Below are 19,727 nucleotides of genomic sequence, written 5' to 3'. Positions count from 1 at the left end.
TAGAAACAAGTACCAATCCTCCTGATACAAGACCAGTCACCCATGCCCTAAAGAATCCATGCAGCGCATGTATTTAAGGCTTGAGCCTCCTTGTATCCTGCAATTGCTAAGTAATTTGCGAACAAACTAGAGCTCTTTACTGAAAATGATTAGCAGGTGTCCTCAATGAATGGAAGTATGACCAATGCACCAGCATGACCATGAAGACAGTGGTGCAAGGCACCAAAGCGATTCACCATGGGCACTAATATTAATTATGTGACTCTGAAAACAGCTCCAGTATTTGAAGCCATTTTCAAGTACATTGCTTCATAGCAAAACTCTCAGTAGTACACCCAGCAGCCAACACTACTATGGGAGTCAAAGAAGTGCTGACATAAGTGTCTTTTTTTGTTGTTGTTAAATGAAGGTCCTTGACCTCGGAACCTTTGGAAAACACTGGCAGGCCCCAGAGTGGCCTAAATAGTTTACTACGGTGCTTTTTGCCCCGAAACAGTTTTGATTTTAACGTCAAAGAGGTCGATGCCTTACGACGTAACAATGCACCAGCTCACCTGGTTCCTGCATTTCCTGCAGCTGAAACAAGAGCAGCGCACTCAGTAACCTACCTTTATGGCCACACAAAATCAGTAAATTTTCCTCCACGTCATGTCACAGTGATGTCGATAATGCCAGGCACGCCAGCATTCTGAGACCATCCTTAGTACTAAGATATCTCATTCACCGAACAGCGTTCTTGATACCTGTCACTTGTTTTACATGTAACTTTTCCTAAGGTCTTTCTAGAACTTTATTTGCCATTTCATTCAGCCAAATATTGTACAGCATGATTACTTCTGAAGAGAGTGGAACAAAGACAAAATGGCACAAAGATATCTGACCCTTCCTTTAAGCATCGCAGTCCTAGTCAGCAATGTTTCGTTTACACAGTCCTCCAAATACCTACACATTTGAACTTAAGCCCTCTTTTTTTCTGGTGGGGTAGCTGGAATCTTCCATTCCCAACATCCTCAATATGTAGCAATATATTTTGTACCGTATTTTTTACTGCATGCTGAACAATTTGTGAGATACTAGAAAAAGTAAGTGAAACCTATATTTAATTGTAATTTAGGATGCTTATATTATAAGCAACCTGAAATGTATGTCCTGAACAATTCAGTCTCCAAGCATGAAGCTTCTCATGCGTCCAATTCCTCTGTAATCATTACTTAATAAGGCCTGAAATAACACAGCTCTGTTTCACTGTGCAATGGATTGACAGATTTGGCACACACATGTGCACGGGCAGAAGCCAAAACTCTTGTCGGCGGTACAGACTCCAACATAGTCAATGCAAAGACTTCTTGTGCCTATATAAAACGCTAGCCTATTTCTTACATAACATCAGGGTGACTACCCGTCCCAAAATTCACGAGACAATCCTGCACTAAGGGCTATCATCTCGCACCCCTTAAGAGATGCAAAAAAATCGCAGCATTTCCACGGAGTGAATGATGATGAGTGGGCGAAGCTGCGGAGGTTCATCGGTAAACCGTGAATCTTCCGTGAATTCTGCCCAGTACATCATCACCGACGTGAGATAGGGCGCGTTTATACTAAAGGTTCGATGAGTTATGACGACTTGCAGCTCACTTTAATTTTACATGTACGCTGTGAATTTTCATTGTTTAGAAAACCATTGCTTTAGAAAACATCTGGCGTCTTTCGTTAAGCAGCTGGCGTCTTTTCCTCTTGCTTTAGAAACATCTGGCGTTCTTCCGTTTTGCTTTTACAAAACATCTGGCGTCTTTCGTTGGTTTATTTCATCAATCAACAGCGTTTTGAACAAAATTGTTATTAATTAATCACGCACAGGAGAAATCTCACCAGGCACTACCTTGGAGGTAAAGAATGGCTGCTAGTGGGAATGAGAGACAGAAGAAGTCGGCTTTTAGCTACCGCTGCGAATTTTTTATTGTTCAACAACGCACAGGAAAAATCTCCCACCGGCACCGCCTTGGAGGTCAAAGCGTAAGACTGGCTACGGACTACGACTACGACTACGAGGGACGAACGGGTGCCGCCTTGAGGAGCTTCGCCCCTAAAATCCTCAGAAATGTTCCGCATTTCACATATTATTGTTCAGTATTGTTGAGCACCAACAATTCAGTTGCATATGGCCACCCTGTGTGAGGATAGGTTAGCTGCAAGTGCTCCAAGCTTCCGAACAAGTCAGCTAGCCACGCAGTTGACGAGTGCTTCTGGTGCCAGCTGCGTGCGCCGGCCCACCTTTACACTCGATGTGAGCAACAGTAAGCAGCGAACAGCTAGTCGCAGCGAAATTAAAAGAATTTTCAGGAAACATGAGGAGCAGCTTGCTCAAAAAGGCTACTTTTCAAAATGCGACTGCACTGCTGTCAGTTGTGCCGAGCATTCCAGTGACAAATGCTTTCATGCAGTGAGCTTTTTAACTTGACGGAACTTGCAGCACTGAATGAAGCCGATGCAGCGTGGGCCTGATGAAGGTCGAAATAATGGTAAGGGCAAACTATGAGCAAACCTGCCAGGAGTTGTACCAATTCATGTGACCAGACTGAGTCATTTTAGAAGCGATTCAATCAGACAAGATATACACGACTTAACGAAAGTAAAATAAGCAGTGTCGAGTACTTTTCAGGCTTTTAATCGGTTATGTGTGAAAACTACCCACAGCTGTATTGTGAGCATCTATTGTTTAGTCGCCGAATTGTACGTTGACATTAATAACCTTGTTTCGCATCCCAGCATATTACAGCGATGAATAAATTAGTTTTGTTTAGACAGATATGTAGTTGAACTTCAACTTGTATCAGTTACTCTATTTCCCTGTTTCAAAGATTACAAAATATAGCAGGAAAAAAGCTCTCGCCAGAAGTTAAGCAATTAAATTATCGCAGTTAATTGCTCATCCTGCAGTGTCAATTCCCCTCCCCACTGGTCAGTATGTCCCGCATTTTGATGGTATGAGGGTACCCTAAGCAACTCAAGTTTCTTTTTGTGCATTACATGAATCACTACACTTAAAATTTACAGGTGAAACCAGATTCGCTTTATGCACTATTTCTGTGGCAATCTTGGACACATGAAAGCTAGAAAGTTCCCTGCAAGCGGCTGATACATCGTACATAAGCATTATGTTATGACTGTTATGATGCGGTCAATACAAATTGTACAGTCACACCTTCAGCAGTGTAAGCTCTGTGTGGAGAACAGAAGGATGGCATTTAAATACGTTTCAATCGCAGACCTTGATAAGTTAACAGCTCGTTAGCATATGAATGGGAAAGATCCAGTGGATGTTCTGTGGACACTGTCTTTCATAGGTGCACACTTGTGTCCAGCTAAGATAGCCATCCAATGTTATGCATATACTATTCATGGAATGTGCGCAATGTGTAAACCATCACGTGTGTGTGTGTGTGTGTGTGTGTGTGTGTGTGTGTGTGTGTGTGTGTGTGTGTGTGTGTGTGTGTGTGGAACGTAATAAAGGATATTTGGGTTAATTCCCTCTCCTGGGTAAACGCGATACAGTGGAGGAAACAACAGCAGCAATGGCGATAGTGCGGAAGATTTTGTCGACCTGACAACTGGAATGTTCATAACAAAAGGCAAAAAGTAGTACCAACATGAAAGTGAACTCACCCAGAATGCGTTGCAATCGTCCATGAGTCGGTTCTCTGCTACCTTCTTCCATTTTCGCTCGATATTACGAAGTAGTTTCACTTAAAAGCGCGTAGTAATACGTACGTCTCGACTCCGCTAAGAGCACAACAGAGTCAAATCAAGTAAAGTGTGCCGCACTCCATCACAAGCGGAAGACGCTAAAAAGGCAAAGCCGAATACATGCCCCGACAGCTGCGGTTCTACTAAACGTAGCTAAAAGCCGGTTTCAAAAACGCACAGCCGCGCATGAGGCAGCGCAGACGCAGAAGCTTAATTTGTGAACGATTTTTATTTTTTGCGAGTTGCCCATCCTGCGTGTAAAGCCGCCACAGCTGCTTTCGCTTGCTGTCCTTGACTGGTTCACAATTGCTCAGCGCATTGGGCCAATTGGGCTCCGTAGGCACAGGCTGGTCACACGCATTGCTGCCACATTCACAGAGGCGCGAAAGCACCACAAAACCAAAAGCACAGAACGTATCGCGGTCGATCGGCAAGCAAACGAAACACATGCAATAAAGCGCGTTTCAAGTGTTCAAGCACGAAAGGGGGCAAAGCCTGGCAAAGCGGCGAAACAAGCACAAACACAGCCAAGCAACACAAACACACAACATGATGACACCACGTGTGTGCACCGGTTATGACGTAATCGTCACTTCGGGGCATGATTCGGGGTTTCGTTTGGTTTCGTCAGTTTCGTTTCGCCAATCTCCGCCCCCACGAGCTCCTCTATCAGCCCTTCTGTTGGTTTCGGTAATTTTCGACATGGTGCCGCGGTGTAGTTAGTCGCAAGCGCAGAATACCCAAAAAAATCTTTACGGCTGCTGCGTACCTCGGTATTGTGCGTTTTTCTCTGCTTTCAAATGGCAGTGAGCGAGAACGATGCGTTACGATGTGAGGCAGCTTTTATCGCAGCTCGTTGCCGCCTCGTGACAGCAGCAACGCGATGATTTCTTGGACGCGCCGATCAAAGATGGAAGACGCGTGAGCGAAGTGGATTGAAGGAACAGCCTACTACAAAACGCCTAGAAATGACTGAAGCAAGCCAAGGAATGCGAATGCGCTTGGAGCACTTCGTCGTCGCTGCCGGTGTGGCTCTCACCGCTGTTCGACTCGCCATGGTGGCACAGTCCTTGACTGTGGTGGCTGTACTGATTATCCTGCTCCTACTACTGCGCTGGCAACAGTCGGAAGCGCCAGACTTCAACCAGAGGCCGCACGCCGACAGCGGACTGTGGCTGAGCCTTCTACTGCCTTTCGCATTGCTCACTGCCGGCAACAGCTACGAGCACGGAGATGTTTACACTTTCGCCGAAGTGGTCTGTAGTCAGGCGCTCGTACTGTCTCTCGCCGTCGTCTTCAGGATCACGAACATTTTCGTCTACAGCCTTTCGTCTATATGGACTACGACACTGCTCGTTGCGGCAACTGGGGTTTCTTTCCTGTGGAGTGCAGCGGCTGCGGTGACAACCGCAGGGACCTTCAGTTACCTCGTGACTTCGTTACCGGCTTACTCGCCTAAATCTTTTACTCACGGCGAGCTGTTGCTTGTTTGCCAAGGTATCACTACCTTCGTCGTTGTCGCAGGATGCAGCCTGGCATGCAAAATCGTCTACAGAGACAACTGCGACCTCAAGTGTTCCGCGTCGGCAGGGTTCCTGCAAGCGGGACTCTTCAGTCTTGCCGTGTTTGTGGTGGCTGTAACCAAAATACAAGCGCTGCGAAGACCGACGTGGTTTTACGCGAGTCTTTTTGCTGCGGCAGTTTTGATCGTCTATCCTCTGTGCTTTGCCATGGTAAATGCGGAACCAGTGAGCTGGCTTGCATACCACTGCTTCAGCAGCTACAAGAGACTTTGTCTTATGGTCTCGTGGGTTATCTTGCTAGTAATGGCCGGACTATTCGTGTACTGGTACACTACGAACTACAGCGAAAGTTCCACCGTAGTGCGCAAAGTTTTCCACGCGGCAATTGTGTCAGTGTTTTTACCCGGAGTGATATTAGATCCAGACCTCATGTACCTTGCGTGTGGGGCCACTCTCGGGGTATTTGTGCTCCTGGAGGTATTTCGGACGTTGTCCATTCCACCAGTAGGGCCACACGTACAGAGTGCGTTTGCGATGTTTGTAGACGAGAAAGACGCTGGTGCGTTCATTCTGACGCCTGCCTACCTGTTTATTGGGTGTGCCACAGCCCTGTTACTCTTTCCGGGGCAGTTGGGAGAGCCAGGCAAAATGCCGATTTTACTTAGCGGCACGGTGGTACTCGGCATAGGGGATACTGCGGCATCGGTTGTTGGGTCGAAGCTCGGAAAGCACCAGTGGCCTGGCACATCAAAGACTGCGGAGGGGACTGTTGCCGCTATTGTTGCGCAGTTCGCATTCTACTTCCCACTGCTATTTGTGGCTGTGCCAACTGTGTGGCATTTGAACACGCTACTGTTAATTGTGGTTCTCTGCCTTAACTCGTACCTTGAAGCATTCACAACTCAAGTGGACAATTTAGTGCTTCCGATATTTGTGTACCCTATGATGACAGCCTTGTATGCTTTGCAATGAAAACTTTTAAATGGTAAAGCATTAAGGCTGTCCAGCAGTGTTACTATCTATCACAAGAATAAATGCAAGGCTTTCTTTTCGTGCAATAAAATGATGCGAACTACTGCGTACTTTTATTTACACAATTACACTGCGGTTTTTGCCGCTGGACCCCTTCCTTATCTTGAGGGGAAACAAAAAAAAAAGAGAGAGAAAGGACTGAGACATGCCTACGCAATGCAATCAAACAACTCTGAAAGAACACTGTCATAATGACTAACGTCCGTGGAGGTAGACAGCTCGGAGACATAGCGGTCTAGCTCCACACCAACAGTGGCAGAAGCAGCTTCAGTTGTCGGCTTAGCAGGTGTCACTGCCCTTATCCGTCTACGCTTTGATGCTATCACAGTTGACTTCTTGTCCTCGTTGTAAGGTGGACGAGTTGCAAGTACAGGGTGGTACCCAGGGAACCCACTCCCACTTTCCTCCACTGGGAAGAGACGGTTTTTGATTACTTCCACGTATTCCTCGGCAGACTTGCAACTGCTAATTGATCGCCAAACAGAGTTCCCAGTTTTACAAGTCGATACGGAGCTGGCTGCATTTTTGGAAACCCCAGAAAAGCTGCTTTTGCTTGGTTTTGAGCTTATGGAACTGAGATCGCTGGACGCGGGGCTAAGGACGGGCTGCAAGATGTCTGGAACTACCTGCTCGCTCGGGGCACCACCTTTCCTTTTTCTGCTCGAAGCCTGTTTTGCTTTTTTAGGTAACGCTAGATGCCACTTCTTAGGCTTCTTCTCCTTTTTATTTGTGCAAGTTCGGCCACTTCGCCTCGGCGCTTTTGCATTTATCTTGGAATTCTTTGGTGCACTTTCACTGGTTATCGGTACTGCCAAGGCTTGGTTGATAGAGGCCAACTTATCCATTACTGCACAACCAGTACGACTGACCTTTTGTATCGAAGGCGGAGTAGATTTCTTTTCCTCTTCTGTTGTCTTACTCTTACATGATTCACTTGTAACTGTACTCTCAACTGTGGCAGACAGCTTCTGCCGTTTTGCCCTTGCGTTCTGAGCACGTGCCCGAGTGCTCATTGGATGAACAGCTTCGGTCTGTGTGTCTCCACCTTTGACAACATTGGATGGTATCTTGAGTACAACATTCTGCATGCTTTTCTGTAGACCCGTAACAGAGAAGACAACAGCCTTCCCTGTAGCAGTCGTGCCTATGGTAATTTTCATTGCTTCGCGACCTGATCTAGCTCGCTTAGATACTGTCGTGCCTCCCTCCTGCGCATCAGCACTAGATGGTTTGTTGCTTAAAGCGCTTGTTGATGGCTGTAACAATGCAGTTGAGACGCACTGCTGCAAAGTGCCCGAGCCACCTCCTACATGGGTAGATGGTCGGACAGTATTGCTGAAGGTTGCACTTGGCGAGGGACTCCTCGTTCTCTTGAAACTGCCAGTATGACGCTGAGGTGGGGCAGTAGCACCTTCACCACCTGCATCACCCTTCAACACAGTGTAGTGCTTAACGTTAAGGCCACTGGACTGCAATGGAAGTTTTTGTGTCAATGAGGTATTTGTACATAAATCTTCAGCGCTAGTGGCCTCTAGCATGACAATGTGATGGCCCATATTTGACATGCTCTCTGCAATGGATAATGATGCTGCCAGGGGATCCTCTAAGGGATCCTCTACTGGACCTATTGCACTGTCCCCACTTCTGCCAAACGAACCAGTGGCTTCAGTGATTGCGTTTGGTGCGGAAGAAGGATCAGCGTGATTTATGACCGCCCTCAAAATGTCACTATGTGCAGTCTGTGAAGGCTCCAGCAGCCCCACTGAATAGTATGTTTCACTTGCAACTACCGAGCCTTCCGGTAAGCTTGCCTCACTTCTACTCGGTGAACTGGAGCAATAACTGGCAGCACTCGAGAAATTTTCATCGTGCATGTGCACACCCTCAGTATCTGCTTGTTCATTATGCGAGGTTTGCGACAGTGGTATGGTTTCACTTGCTGCTGGGATATTACCTTGCGAACTTCCCTGAATAATGTTGCTTTCCTTCAATACAGGTCTTGCCGGCTCTGCTGAGGGTGCTGCATTCGTGGCCCCTGGAGAAATTGGTAAGCTTCCCTCAGTTCTGCCTTCCAAAATAGGCAGTCCACAAGGAGCACATGCTGAAGCACCAAGGTCGAGGTAGCAATAAATATTTTCAGTGCTTCTCCAAGATTCTTTCGATGACACAGGCAGATCTAGTGATGCAGTTCCACCTGTTACGGCAGAGGTTTCTGATAAACTTGCCTCGCTGTAGTTCTGTAGGTAAGGCAATTCATCGAGTGTAACAGACGAATCAAGAGAGTTGTTGGATGCAGCAACAGCTTTAGAGCCCTCTCCTTCCTGCGAAGGTCCAACTTGGTCAGTCAAGGTTCCCTCCAATGCTCTCAGGTTTCCCGGTGAGTTTGCCTCACTCCTACTTTGCGAGTTGGAAAACTCACTGTTGGTATTTTCAGTGCCTTGTCCCTCTTTCGCCAAAGACCTGGGCAGCTCCATTGAGGGGATTTCATTCACTACAGCCAACTGTCCTTGCAAGCCTGCCTCACTTTCACTCGGCGATCTGTTTGGGGAACATGAAGGACTAGGAGGAATGTGGCTGGTGACGACACTTTCAGCATCCCCACATTTTTGTGAATGCTCCGGTGGCTCTGTCGACGAAATTTCAATTTTGCTCGCTACTGTGACGTTTTCCATTAAGCTTAGGTCATTCCCATTAGGTAAAGTGAGCGAAGAACATGGCAGATGATGATGAATATCATTGCCCGCAACACTTCCTGCATGCCCACTTTTCTCTAAAGGCTCAGGTGGCTCTGTCGATGAAATTTCAACTTCACTAGCTATTCCGTGGTCTTTTATTAAGCTTTCTTCATTGATGTTATGTAAACTGAGCTGGGAACGTGACAGATGATGAAGGATATTATCGGTGACGACACTTTTCGCATCGTCACTTTTCTGCAAAGGCTTGGGTGGCAATGTCGATGAAGTTTCGATTTCACTAACTGTTGTGAAGTTTTCTATTAAGCTTGCTTCACTCATGTTAGGCAAGCTGAGCGGGGAACATGACAGATGAGGCAGAATGTGGTCGGTGACGACACTTTCTGCAAGCCTGCATTTCTGTAAAGGCTCGTGTGGCGTTGTCGATGAAATTTCAATTTCACTAGCTATTTCGTAATTTTCTACTATGCTTGCTTCACTTCTTGTCGGTAAGCTGAGCACCTTGGTGCTGGAGTCCTTTGCAACAGTGTGGTTCTGTTGATCTGCATTTATGGTGCAGCTTTGCTCTTCTTGATGACGGCCTTCTTGTTCAGCTACATCACTTTCGTCAAGCTGACTCGCCGAATTAATGGTAACCTCTACAACATCAAGCTCATGACTAGTTGTGGGCCCAGCATAAGCCCCAATTTCTTGCAGAGGCTTGGGCAGCTTTAGTGTTTCACCAGCTGGTTGGCCTTCTGTACTTGGCACGCTGCTTTCGTCATCACAATGTCCGGTTGTATCGCTGAAATCAAGAACCACTGCACTTATAGGCTCCTGCTCTTGCGACAAGCCGGACAAACTTATGGAGGAAGTTTCATTGTGTGATGCCATATTACAGCTGTCGTGGAAATATGCGTTCTCCACATTCATTGTATCCAATGCTGCCGCAGAGGAGAAGGCAGCATCGGTCATACAGGCAGTTGAAACGGGTACGACAATATTTTCCTTGTCACTCCATTCCATCGAAGCATCTTCTGTGGTACATGTGCTGCATGCACTTTCGGTGGCAACACCCGTCGATACATGGCCTTCTTCTGAACTTCTTGATGTGCTTTCATCAACTGGTGACACAACGGCTCTCTCCCAATGCTCATGTTCAGGATGGCACTCGACTAAACAAGCAGGGCTTGCAGCTGGTGAGCTCACCATATCCTTGCACTTTACATCTCCGTTTGTGAGTTTGGTTGTAGAGGTGGGGATATTATGACAATGGGCTCTTTTGTGCTCTCCAGATCATGCACATGAATACTATGTACAGCTGGCTCTTGAACTGCATAATTTACTTCATCCTCTAGTTCCTCTGGCAACACCTCTAGCCACGAGTTCATATCGTTTGATGGCAAGAGTGTGGGAGTTGAAACGTTATTGCTGACACCATGAGGAGAAGGCTCCACCTCTGATGTAGCAACAATTTTCACTTTGAGGACTTTCCCCATTCGATGCAAGTTGAACAGGTCACTAGTTCTTTCAATGCGTTCTTCTTTCTTTGACTCTAGGCATGGATTATCAATGGGCAATTCACGCTTAAAGAGAGAGGGACGCCCTTCTGATGAAGCGACAACCTTCACTGCCACCGTCTTAGGCATCAGAGACGTGTAGAAAGTGTGACCTTCACCTGTGCCATTCCATTTCCATGTCTTCACTGCCGATGACAGGTAGGCACTCGGGGGCGTAGTGGGTGGATCGTCAAGATCCGAGTCAGGTGATGAAGCGGTCACCCTCACTGTGGCTTTTACAGCAGTGATAGGAATGTGGACAGCATCATGTGACCTAGACCCATGCTTGTGTGAGTTCACGTGCAGCGCGGCATCGGCACTGAACGAACGAGTTGGCACACTGTCACAAGCAGGAACGTGCACTCTCTCCTTGTCAGCAGTCACACGAATTGCATCACCACAAGTGACGGAAGAATTGTGAGGTGTCCTGTAGACATGCTCCTCTATATCCATGGACACATTAGAGTCTGCACACATCAATCCAGTGTCACAAATGTTGCTGGCGGTCTCCCCTGTATCCACGCGCACATTAGAGTCGGTATAAGACAATGCACTGTCACAAGTGTTGCCGGTCGGCTCCTCTGCATCTACGCACACGCTTAAATCGGCGCTCAGTGATACACTCTCACAAATCTTGCTGGTGGTCTCCACTGCATCCATGGGCACATTAGAATTAGCACACAGCAATGCACTGTCACAAGTGTTTTCGGTCGGCTCCTCTGCATCCATGCACACGCTCAAGTCGGCAGTGAGCGATTCACTCTCACAAATGTTGTTGGTGGGCTCTTGTGCATCCATACACACATTAGAGTCATTACATAGCAACGCACTGTCAAAAATGTTGCTGCTGGGTTCCTCATCATCCGCACACAAACTGAAATCGGCACACAACGATGCACTGTCACAAATATTGCCAGCGGGCTCCTCTGTGTCCATGTGCACATCAGAGTTGGCACACCATGATATACTGTCACAAATGTTGACGGTGGACTCCTCAACCCGTTTGATGAACATCTGTCCCGCATCACCACAGCTGGAGGTAGAAGTTTGACACGCCCTGTACACATGTTCAACCGAGTTAGCGTACACTGAAGGTTCAGCACACACTGCAGCAGTGGATGTGCTGTCACCAATGCTGACAGTGGGCTCTTTGAACGGTTTGGCAGTCACCTGTGCACTGTGACTACTGACGGGGACACCAAAATCTTGACATATTCTGCCAATGTGTTCCTCTGAGAGCAAGCCCAATGAAGGGTTGCCACCTAATGCACCGGGTGCTTTTTCACAAATGTCAATAGAAGTTCTCTGCAGTGGCTCAGTAGCCACTTTTCCCGTGCCAGAGGTGGTGACAGAGGCATGATGTGTTGTGCTGAGATCCTTTGGGCCCAAAGCTGCTGAAGGACTGGCACTTGACGATGAAGTGAGTAGTTTGCTGCAACAGTAGTCAAATTCCTCGTCACTGTCACTCAACTCGTCTGTGAGAGGGGTGGTTGGGTCGGGCAAGAATTCGTGCAGTATGGGCATGATGTCGATCTTGACTATGTCCGACTGTATCTCGCCGTTTACCATGTCTGAACACTGCAGGAAAAAAGAAAAGAGAAGATCAGCGCTTAAACACGTGCTCAAATAAGCACTTTCTTGCTGGCTAGTTGGTTCATTTCGAAATTCGTAAATTTACTGCGCAACAATGTTCTTCTCTTTTCTGCAACTTTTTTCAAGGAGACTGGATTGCGCAGTATGTTACAAACTTGTTTGAAGTAAGGACTGAGAGAACACACTACATAAACTTTCAAAATGTCCGCACTGTGCCTTTGAGTACAGTGATGAAGAAGTAAACCCAAGAATTTCCTCACAATGCGATAAAATGGGATGAACAGCGAAAGGCTTACGCAGTAACAAGAATATGCTACTGTAGTGCTGAGAAATTCCGATCATCTCGTGCTGATAAACTACATACAAAGATGTCAAACGTATCTGCACTCAAATGCTGCATTAGTAAAGACTGACAAACTCTGAGCACTAGTCACAAAAAAAAAAAAACAATATTTGGATCTGGCAGCATTTATGCTGGATCACAGTAGAAATCTCTGACAGCTAAAAGGGACACTAATGAGAAAAAAAAAAAAAAAAGATTTGTTTCATATCACCCTTTCACAATAACAAAAGCACCACTCTTGCCACAAGAAGACCTTTGGTATTCCAGCAAATGCACAAAAAAGGGGAATAAAGGTCACAGCACAGCCTTGACGTTGCCGTGCCACTCACCAAGACATTACAGGTTTTGATGGTGTCTGCTAAGACCTACATAATTCGTAATTGGTAAAAACTATAGTCGGTTATAAACCAAGAATAAATGTAAGCTCTGCCCACAGCCAGCGCTGTCCCACCCAGACAGAATTTGCATAGATGCCCTATCCAGTCGCATTTGCTCATTTCCATGACGTCAAGCAGCTTTCTCGTATTTCACAGGTGATTTTGCCATACAGACGCATGTCAGTGTCACTGGTTCTCACTTGAAAGTTTGAACTTCCTGCCAAATTTGAGCAAGGATTTCGACACCACTGCTCAGCCAAATGTAATATCTTAGGTAGGGGCAATAAACTTTTTATTTTTAGTACGCGTAGTATTTACATTAGCAACCAAAAAAGTACTTAAGGCGTGGATGAAAACAACCTAGCATGACTTGCACAAAGGAATGGCAGGCGTGCCGCAGTTCTGGGGGCGGAGCTTGTACTTTTGTTAGGTTGTAACCAACGATAATTGCATAGCGTTGTAAAAGAGCCACACTTAACATGGGGAGTTTCAGGAAATTGCATTGGGCCACCGTGGCTAAAATATGAAAAAAAAAAAAACCCTTTAAGACCAGCGACAACACGCTGACATACAGAAGCTAGGGTTTTGGTACAAAATCAAAGATTAAACGGTGACTTTATTTTTCTCTTTTAATAATGAACCTATGATGGCAAAATTAGCTACAATATAGTTCCCAAAAAATTATTTATAGGTCCAGACTGATTTATTGTTTCACTTTACTAAAGCCCCATTTAAAGCAGTGAGGCTACACCTGTATTGACATAACTGTATTTGACGTAGCATTATGCCGAATTATACTGAATGTTTCAAAAATGATCAATATACGAAAGACGTAGCCCTTTTTAAGAAAGAGATGGTTCTTTCAAAATTGCAGTGCCACCAGTGGCAAATGTCAAACGACAGGTGCAATACGGTAAATAACAGAATAGTTAACTGAAATCACCATATACTGATGAATCATCATGCATCAACTCATCGAAATTTTGACGTCACCATATAGTATTAACAATTAGTTTTAAGGACCTGGCTGTAATTGAAGTGATTAACTATTGCTTTGGCCAATGCTTTGACAAAAGGACTTCCCTTCATTCTGACAAATGCAGTCCCCGTGGCAGAATGTTAATGCCAGTGAAGCATCTTCTTCAGCCAGGGTTAATCACTTCAATCCTTGATTTTCCTGGGATGTTCTACCTTGCTTGGATTTATTGTAATCGAGATGTTAAAACAAGTTGTCCATGAGTGCTATTAAGGCTTTTATGGGGGGCGAATGCATTTTTTAAAAAGCTGTAGCCACACAAATATGGGTGCTCTGGGCACTGAAACCATAACTTGGTAGCCTGAGAAAATGCATGGCCACATCGGCTGTGGCTGCAAAGCAGAGTACCACAATACGAAGGCCGCCTCATAGATGGAGGCTACGTCTATTGTGATGAAAAACCCCCAAGATCCAACTAAGTGCCACGTACTTATGCATACAAGATATTTCTGCTGCTTCAACTATAGCAAATTAATTATTCTGATCAGACAGGATACACTCTTGTAAAGAAGGCAAGATGATGGGCACTGGCTTAAAGGGGTCATGAAGCACCCCTTGGGCTTGTTGAAAAAACACATCCTGCGGAAAGCTGACACGGCTATGAACTGCTCTGCCAAATACTACAGTCATGCGCGCCGCGTAATGGCCACAAGCGGAGCGCGAAGTTGCCGTTTCCCCAGGCGCCCTCTTTTCAAACAGAGGCCGGTTCTCACTCTCGTCGGTGGGCGGGGCGTCTGGCAGTTTACGTCGCAAGAGACATAGCATGCTTATTGGCCGATAGCCGACGTAAATCGAGAGCGGCGTTCGGATCAGATGCGCTTCTTGCCGCGGGGTGCCGCCACTTGCCGGCGCCGCACTCCTCAGTACACGGTAGCCGCACTCGCGCGAGCGAATCACAGCGGGAGAGCGATCGCGTTTCATGACGCGCGCTGACGTAACTTCTTTCCCCCATGCCATCCCTCCCTGTCTAGCTTCCAGTGCGCTCGTCGGCACAAGAAAAGAGAGAAAGCGCTCGGAGCGCGCGCCAAACCCCCGTAACTCCGCTGATTCTTGACGGATTCGAGAAATTTTTGCGGCAATCGATTCGGGAGGCAGTAAACTCCGATACTGAGGTCATTACATCATTACTTGGAAAAGTGGTTCATGACCCCTTTAATAACAACATTTTCGAGTAATTATGACTATGCTGTATCATTACATCCTACATATAAAGTGCACATAAAACTTGGAGGACGCTTGAGCTTCACCTTCAAGAGTAGAACGTGATAGCATGATCAGGTCCTATTCGCATCTCCTTCTCAATCGCTAGCCTGGCTTTGCTTTTCAGTGGACATCGTCATAGGCGTGCGCAGGGTTCCCCGTCAGGGGGGGCGAAGGTTCATCGCAGCGCCCCCCACCCTACTAAGTCAATGTACGAGGCAGATTTTGCGCCCCCCCCTCTTAGGTGTTAGGGGGGGGCGGCAGACCCCCCCCCCCTGTCCCCCTTGTGCGCACGCCTATGGACATCGTGCCGCAAAGAAAGGAATGTCTGTGCACGTAAAACCATCTTAGAATGTCTACTGAGAGTGGAGTTGCGAAGTGGCCACTACGCCTTTGAAAGGCACCACGCGCACCCACGCAGCTGCATACTTTGTTCATGCTCTTTCTGATAATGATGATTAATTGTGCCTGTGCACTATGTAATTGGCGGGCCTTTAAACCAACCACTCGTTGTGCAATGCACATATTTTGACACTTAGTGCGATTCTACGCGTCTGCCACGCAAAATTACATGCCTTAAGCAGACACTTCGCAGTATATGACATTTGTATGGGGGTTTTTATCCGAAACAGTTTAGACCAGTGGCATGGCTCTGTGATAGAACACCTGCTAGTCATGCAGAATTCCTGGGTTCGATTCCTATTCACACTAAAAAATTTTATTTATTTATTTATTTGCATCAATTTCGAATTTTCACTCACGGACAACGCTGATTTTTCCCTCACAACTAACGACGCTGACATTGGAATTTCTGCGAAACGAGCTCTTTAACACTCTCGTGTTAAAAAAGTCAGACCCGCATAACACAGATTATGACAGAAAATTGTGTCACAGCCCTTTTAATGCATTAGTTCTTCCACCATTCCCTAGAGGGCACCAGAGGTTTTATCACTTTAATGCTTCGAATACACATTTGAAGCATTCAACTGATAAAACTCGTGGCGCCCTCTAGGGAGTGGTGAAAGTACTAATGGATTAAAGTTAGTTCTTCTGCTGCTCCCTAGAGGGCACTAGGGTTTTTTTCAAATTAAGGAGGTGTGCCACATACAGCTCTGTTGTAATAGAGAATCCTTTAGATATTACATATTCGAGATTGTATGCAGCATGTAGGACTTGCACACAAAGTGCCGTACACAACTCAGGTGGAGGAACAACCTAGATTAAAATGGACATTTACGAATAGATAAGCACTTATTGTACAAATGTTGCAATTGATTCGATGACTAAATAAAACCATTTTTGATTCTGACTTCAATACTAATTATGCATTTATTAAAAAGACCTTTAAATGATAATAAATTTTCTGAATTGCATAAAATCAGATGTTCACAGGGAATGTCAATGGTACAGCACGGTTACACAAACTACACAACAACCACTCCCATAGCCACAGCAAAATCTCACCAACCATCTTTGCCCCACATATCTCTTACAGATTTCAATGCTACAAATGACACCTTGAGAGAAATCCTCTCAACTCTGTAGTGCGCGTAAACTCTTTCTAGCAGTGTCTCTTCATAATGCTTAAAGACATGCACAGAACAATCAACACACATAACGTAGGACAGAATGAGTGCCACCAAGTCCTGTGTTGCTGACATTTTGCCAAGTTATGCAAGTATAAATAAATTATGGAATCTTATGCGCCAAAACCACAATATGATTATCAGGCACACTATAGTGGGGATTCTTTTAACATGCACCAAACCTAAATACATGGCTGCTTTCGCTCTTCGCCCCCAATGGCTGGGAATCAAACCCACATCCTCAAGCTTAGGATCAAGACACCATAGTAGCCTTACCAACCACAGGGCAAGGCATGCAAGGGCCCGATTAGGCATGTGGGTCATGTCTCAAGATACTGCTGCGATTTCTTGTGGACTCAGCATAAATGCATTAACAAGACTAGTTTACACTGCTCCAGACAATGTTTGCTTTTGTGATGCTGCCTGCAAGGTAGAATGTACTTGGCGTCATTTATGCATCCCGAAAATGTAGCCTGAGGCTAGAAACAAGACGGAAGAGCTTCTAGCAACTGATCTTTATTTAAAATCCACCCTACATACATGCAGAGATGGGTACATCTTCACACACTGCAATGACTGTGGTTGTAATATTTTATATTCAAAATGTTGCATAGTCAGCAGCCCCAAAGACAAATGCACTCGGGAAATCATAGCAGAGAAAACCATAGCATTACGAAGGGGCGAAATGTGTCAGCACACCATCGATTGTGCTTTCAGAAAAAGAATTGGTCTTTTTAAAGTCGTAGGTACGTTGAAGTTGTCACGTGGCCGAAAAGGGCGGATTTTCAATAAAAATCAGTTGCTAGAGGCGCTTCCGTCTGTGTGTCCGTGTGCCTTTCCCAGTCCAGTCCGTGTTCACAAGCGCTACATTATTCAGAATGCATTTCCAACTCGCCCAAGAAACAGCACTCTAATCAAAATGAGAAGTTCGGGACGTGATTTCTCAACTCACATCCAAATTGCTGCACATCCGTATGGCTTCGTGCGGTCCAATCGGGTACAGCTGTATGGGACTGTCCAGTCCATCGGCCCGACATCGTTCGCACCACCCCACGACCTTCTGAAAAGACATCTGAAAGCAATGACGTTATTAAACACTGCTAAACAGAGCCGAGGTGTCGGCAACCGCGCCCAGAACCTGTCGTACAAGAACCGCTGTTCCGTTTCGTGAACCTATACGCTCCTTCAACCCATTATTTCCAACAATGAAAGCACATATCCGGCAGTGTTCCGTCTTTCGATACATGCTTCAGCGTCAAGACGTTTATCACAACACGCGAGGACGCGACCGGCTTGCAGTTTCTTAAATGAACGCCTACTCGACGCACTACGCGATCTCGCAATTAGGTGAACTGATCTGGCAGAATAACGACACAAAAGGAGAGATGCAAGCAGCGGATCGTCAGAAAAACGCTCAATGAGGTAACTTTTCACTTCTCCAAACAACGCGGGAACGCGAATGCCGGACACGTGCGTTTGTTACAACAAAGTGGGTTTACTTACGATTGATGTTCGTCCCGAGGTACTTCTTGCAGTCACGCAACAGGTCAGTTTCGCTTGCCGACATTACAGCTACCTTTTGGTTAAGGGGACATGTACGTGTCCGTTATTACGAGTCTTAATCACGCGAAAGTTGCGCTCCATGTTTCCAAACGTAAACTCAACGTCGCGGTGCCGGCAGCGTGCGGCTTGGTGCGGCGTCTTGGTAACCACGAAGCTGTGCGCCTGGTGGCGCTGGCATCGCTAGCGTTGTCCGTTTTGGTAGCAGTAAAGCCGGCAAAATGACTTTTTTGAAAAAAAATCTAGGGACTTTAGGTAGCAGAGATGTTCTCTGTCCCCTGAACAAGAGAATACGAATTTTACAGAATTATTAGGCGAAAGCCTTAGATAACTCATCAAACGCGGTAACTGACCGTCGGAGTCTCGCGGCGTCGGAGACAACACAAGATGCGAAAAATCATCACGCGATGATGTTCCCATATATGACGTCACAGATCGCCCAAATTTGAGACATCATTACGACGTCGTTAAACGTCACGTGACGCAACGTTAGGTGATGACGTCATCACATGACATCGTAGCTTGATCAAAGGTGGACCGATCACGCAGAGTGAATCGTCTTATGTGAATGCATAATGGACTCCGTGATTTTCTCCTGGTTGTATCACAAAGCAAATTCAAGAAGTCAAAGCATGTCATAGAAGTCGAACCTTGTGTCTTATTTAAAAGTATTTTAGGTCTTATAAAAAATGATCTTGTGTCTCCTGTTTCTCTTTTTTTTTTATGCATTCACACTCCCACATTCCAGTGAAGGTGCACGAGCACCAAAAAGGTGCTTCAAAAATTACTGCTGGAATGTCAAGCTGTACAGAGTACGGATAGGAAGGGAGAAACGAAAGAGAGGTAGGGATGAGTGTTCAGTGAAAAGGATGGTTTGATCTGCTGTTTTGTGGTCAAGGCCATTTTGGTTCAAAAAATATATCTGCTCACACGTGCACAGTAACATTTTTTTGCGAACTGTCAACTTATCGTCCCTCTAAGAGAAGTTGCCAACAACGAGGACCGAAAAAATGGTGCGTGTTTTCATAAAACGTGCAGTGTACAACGTGGGTTATGTGGGAATCGGAATCTGCATGCGGAACTATTTTTCTGCCAATGTGGCATTAGGAGATGGGGGGGAGATGTGTGTTGCTGGAACTAGTGACTGCGTGGCCAAAAAATTTGCAGCAAGGCCTCTAATAGCATGGTAAGCACGCTTGAAGCCTACAGTGCAGCTTGCTCTCAGAAAGGCTCCAGGCCATCATACCAATCAATTTATGGTCCTGTCAGTGTTCATACCAGCACCAAGAGAGGAAAAAAGATATTTTAACAGTAATAGTGATGACGCTACCATTAAAACGTGCACACTTTGCTGCCATTCGACAATGGCAGTTAACGTGTGCTTGTACTGTTGTAAGCGGAAAAAAAAATGCACACAAATGAGACAAATAATTTAAATCATTTGCCACATAAAAAGTCATTAAAGAGAACTAAATTGTCTTGCGACACTGGGTAACCAAGCC

General features: G+C 45.9%; 3 protein-coding genes across 4 annotated transcripts in view; 1 reads left to right on the top strand and 2 right to left on the bottom strand.

The window, feature by feature from the left end:
* LOC119383426 (sialin) overlaps positions 1–4,390 on the bottom strand; it is a 33,478-nt gene extending 29,088 nt beyond the window's left edge. For both annotated transcript variants that reach the window (XM_037651547.2, XM_049412509.1), the window contains exon 1: positions 3,664–4,390. In XM_037651547.2, coding sequence (XP_037507475.1) covers positions 3,664–3,715 — 52 coding nt within the window. In that variant the 5' untranslated portion in view covers positions 3,716–4,390. The remainder of the gene's footprint in view (positions 1–3,663) is intronic.
* Positions 4,391–4,458: 68 nt separating this feature from the next.
* On the top strand, positions 4,459–6,259 carry LOC119383427 (dolichol kinase). The gene has a single exon (XM_037651550.2). The coding sequence runs from the start codon at positions 4,713–4,715 to the stop codon at positions 6,237–6,239; it is 1,527 nt and encodes a 508-aa protein (XP_037507478.1). The 5' UTR covers positions 4,459–4,712; the 3' UTR covers positions 6,240–6,259.
* Positions 6,260–10,193: 3,934 nt separating this feature from the next.
* Positions 10,194–18,368, bottom strand: LOC119383425 (uncharacterized). Its single transcript, XM_037651546.2, has 3 exons — positions 18,169–18,368; positions 17,618–17,737; positions 10,194–12,108 (listed from the first exon to the last, which is right to left on the bottom strand). Exons 2-3 carry the CDS (start codon positions 17,735–17,737, stop codon positions 10,195–10,197), a joined length of 2,034 nt encoding a protein of 677 aa, XP_037507474.1. The 5' UTR covers positions 18,169–18,368; the 3' UTR covers position 10,194.
* Positions 18,369–19,727: the final 1,359 nt, after the last annotated feature.

Source organism: Rhipicephalus sanguineus, chromosome 2 (genome assembly GCF_013339695.2).
Source record: "Rhipicephalus sanguineus isolate Rsan-2018 chromosome 2, BIME_Rsan_1.4, whole genome shotgun sequence".
NCBI classification, from domain to species: domain Eukaryota; kingdom Metazoa; phylum Arthropoda; class Arachnida; order Ixodida; family Ixodidae; genus Rhipicephalus; species Rhipicephalus sanguineus.
This window is presented reverse-complemented; position numbering and strand designations above follow the sequence as displayed.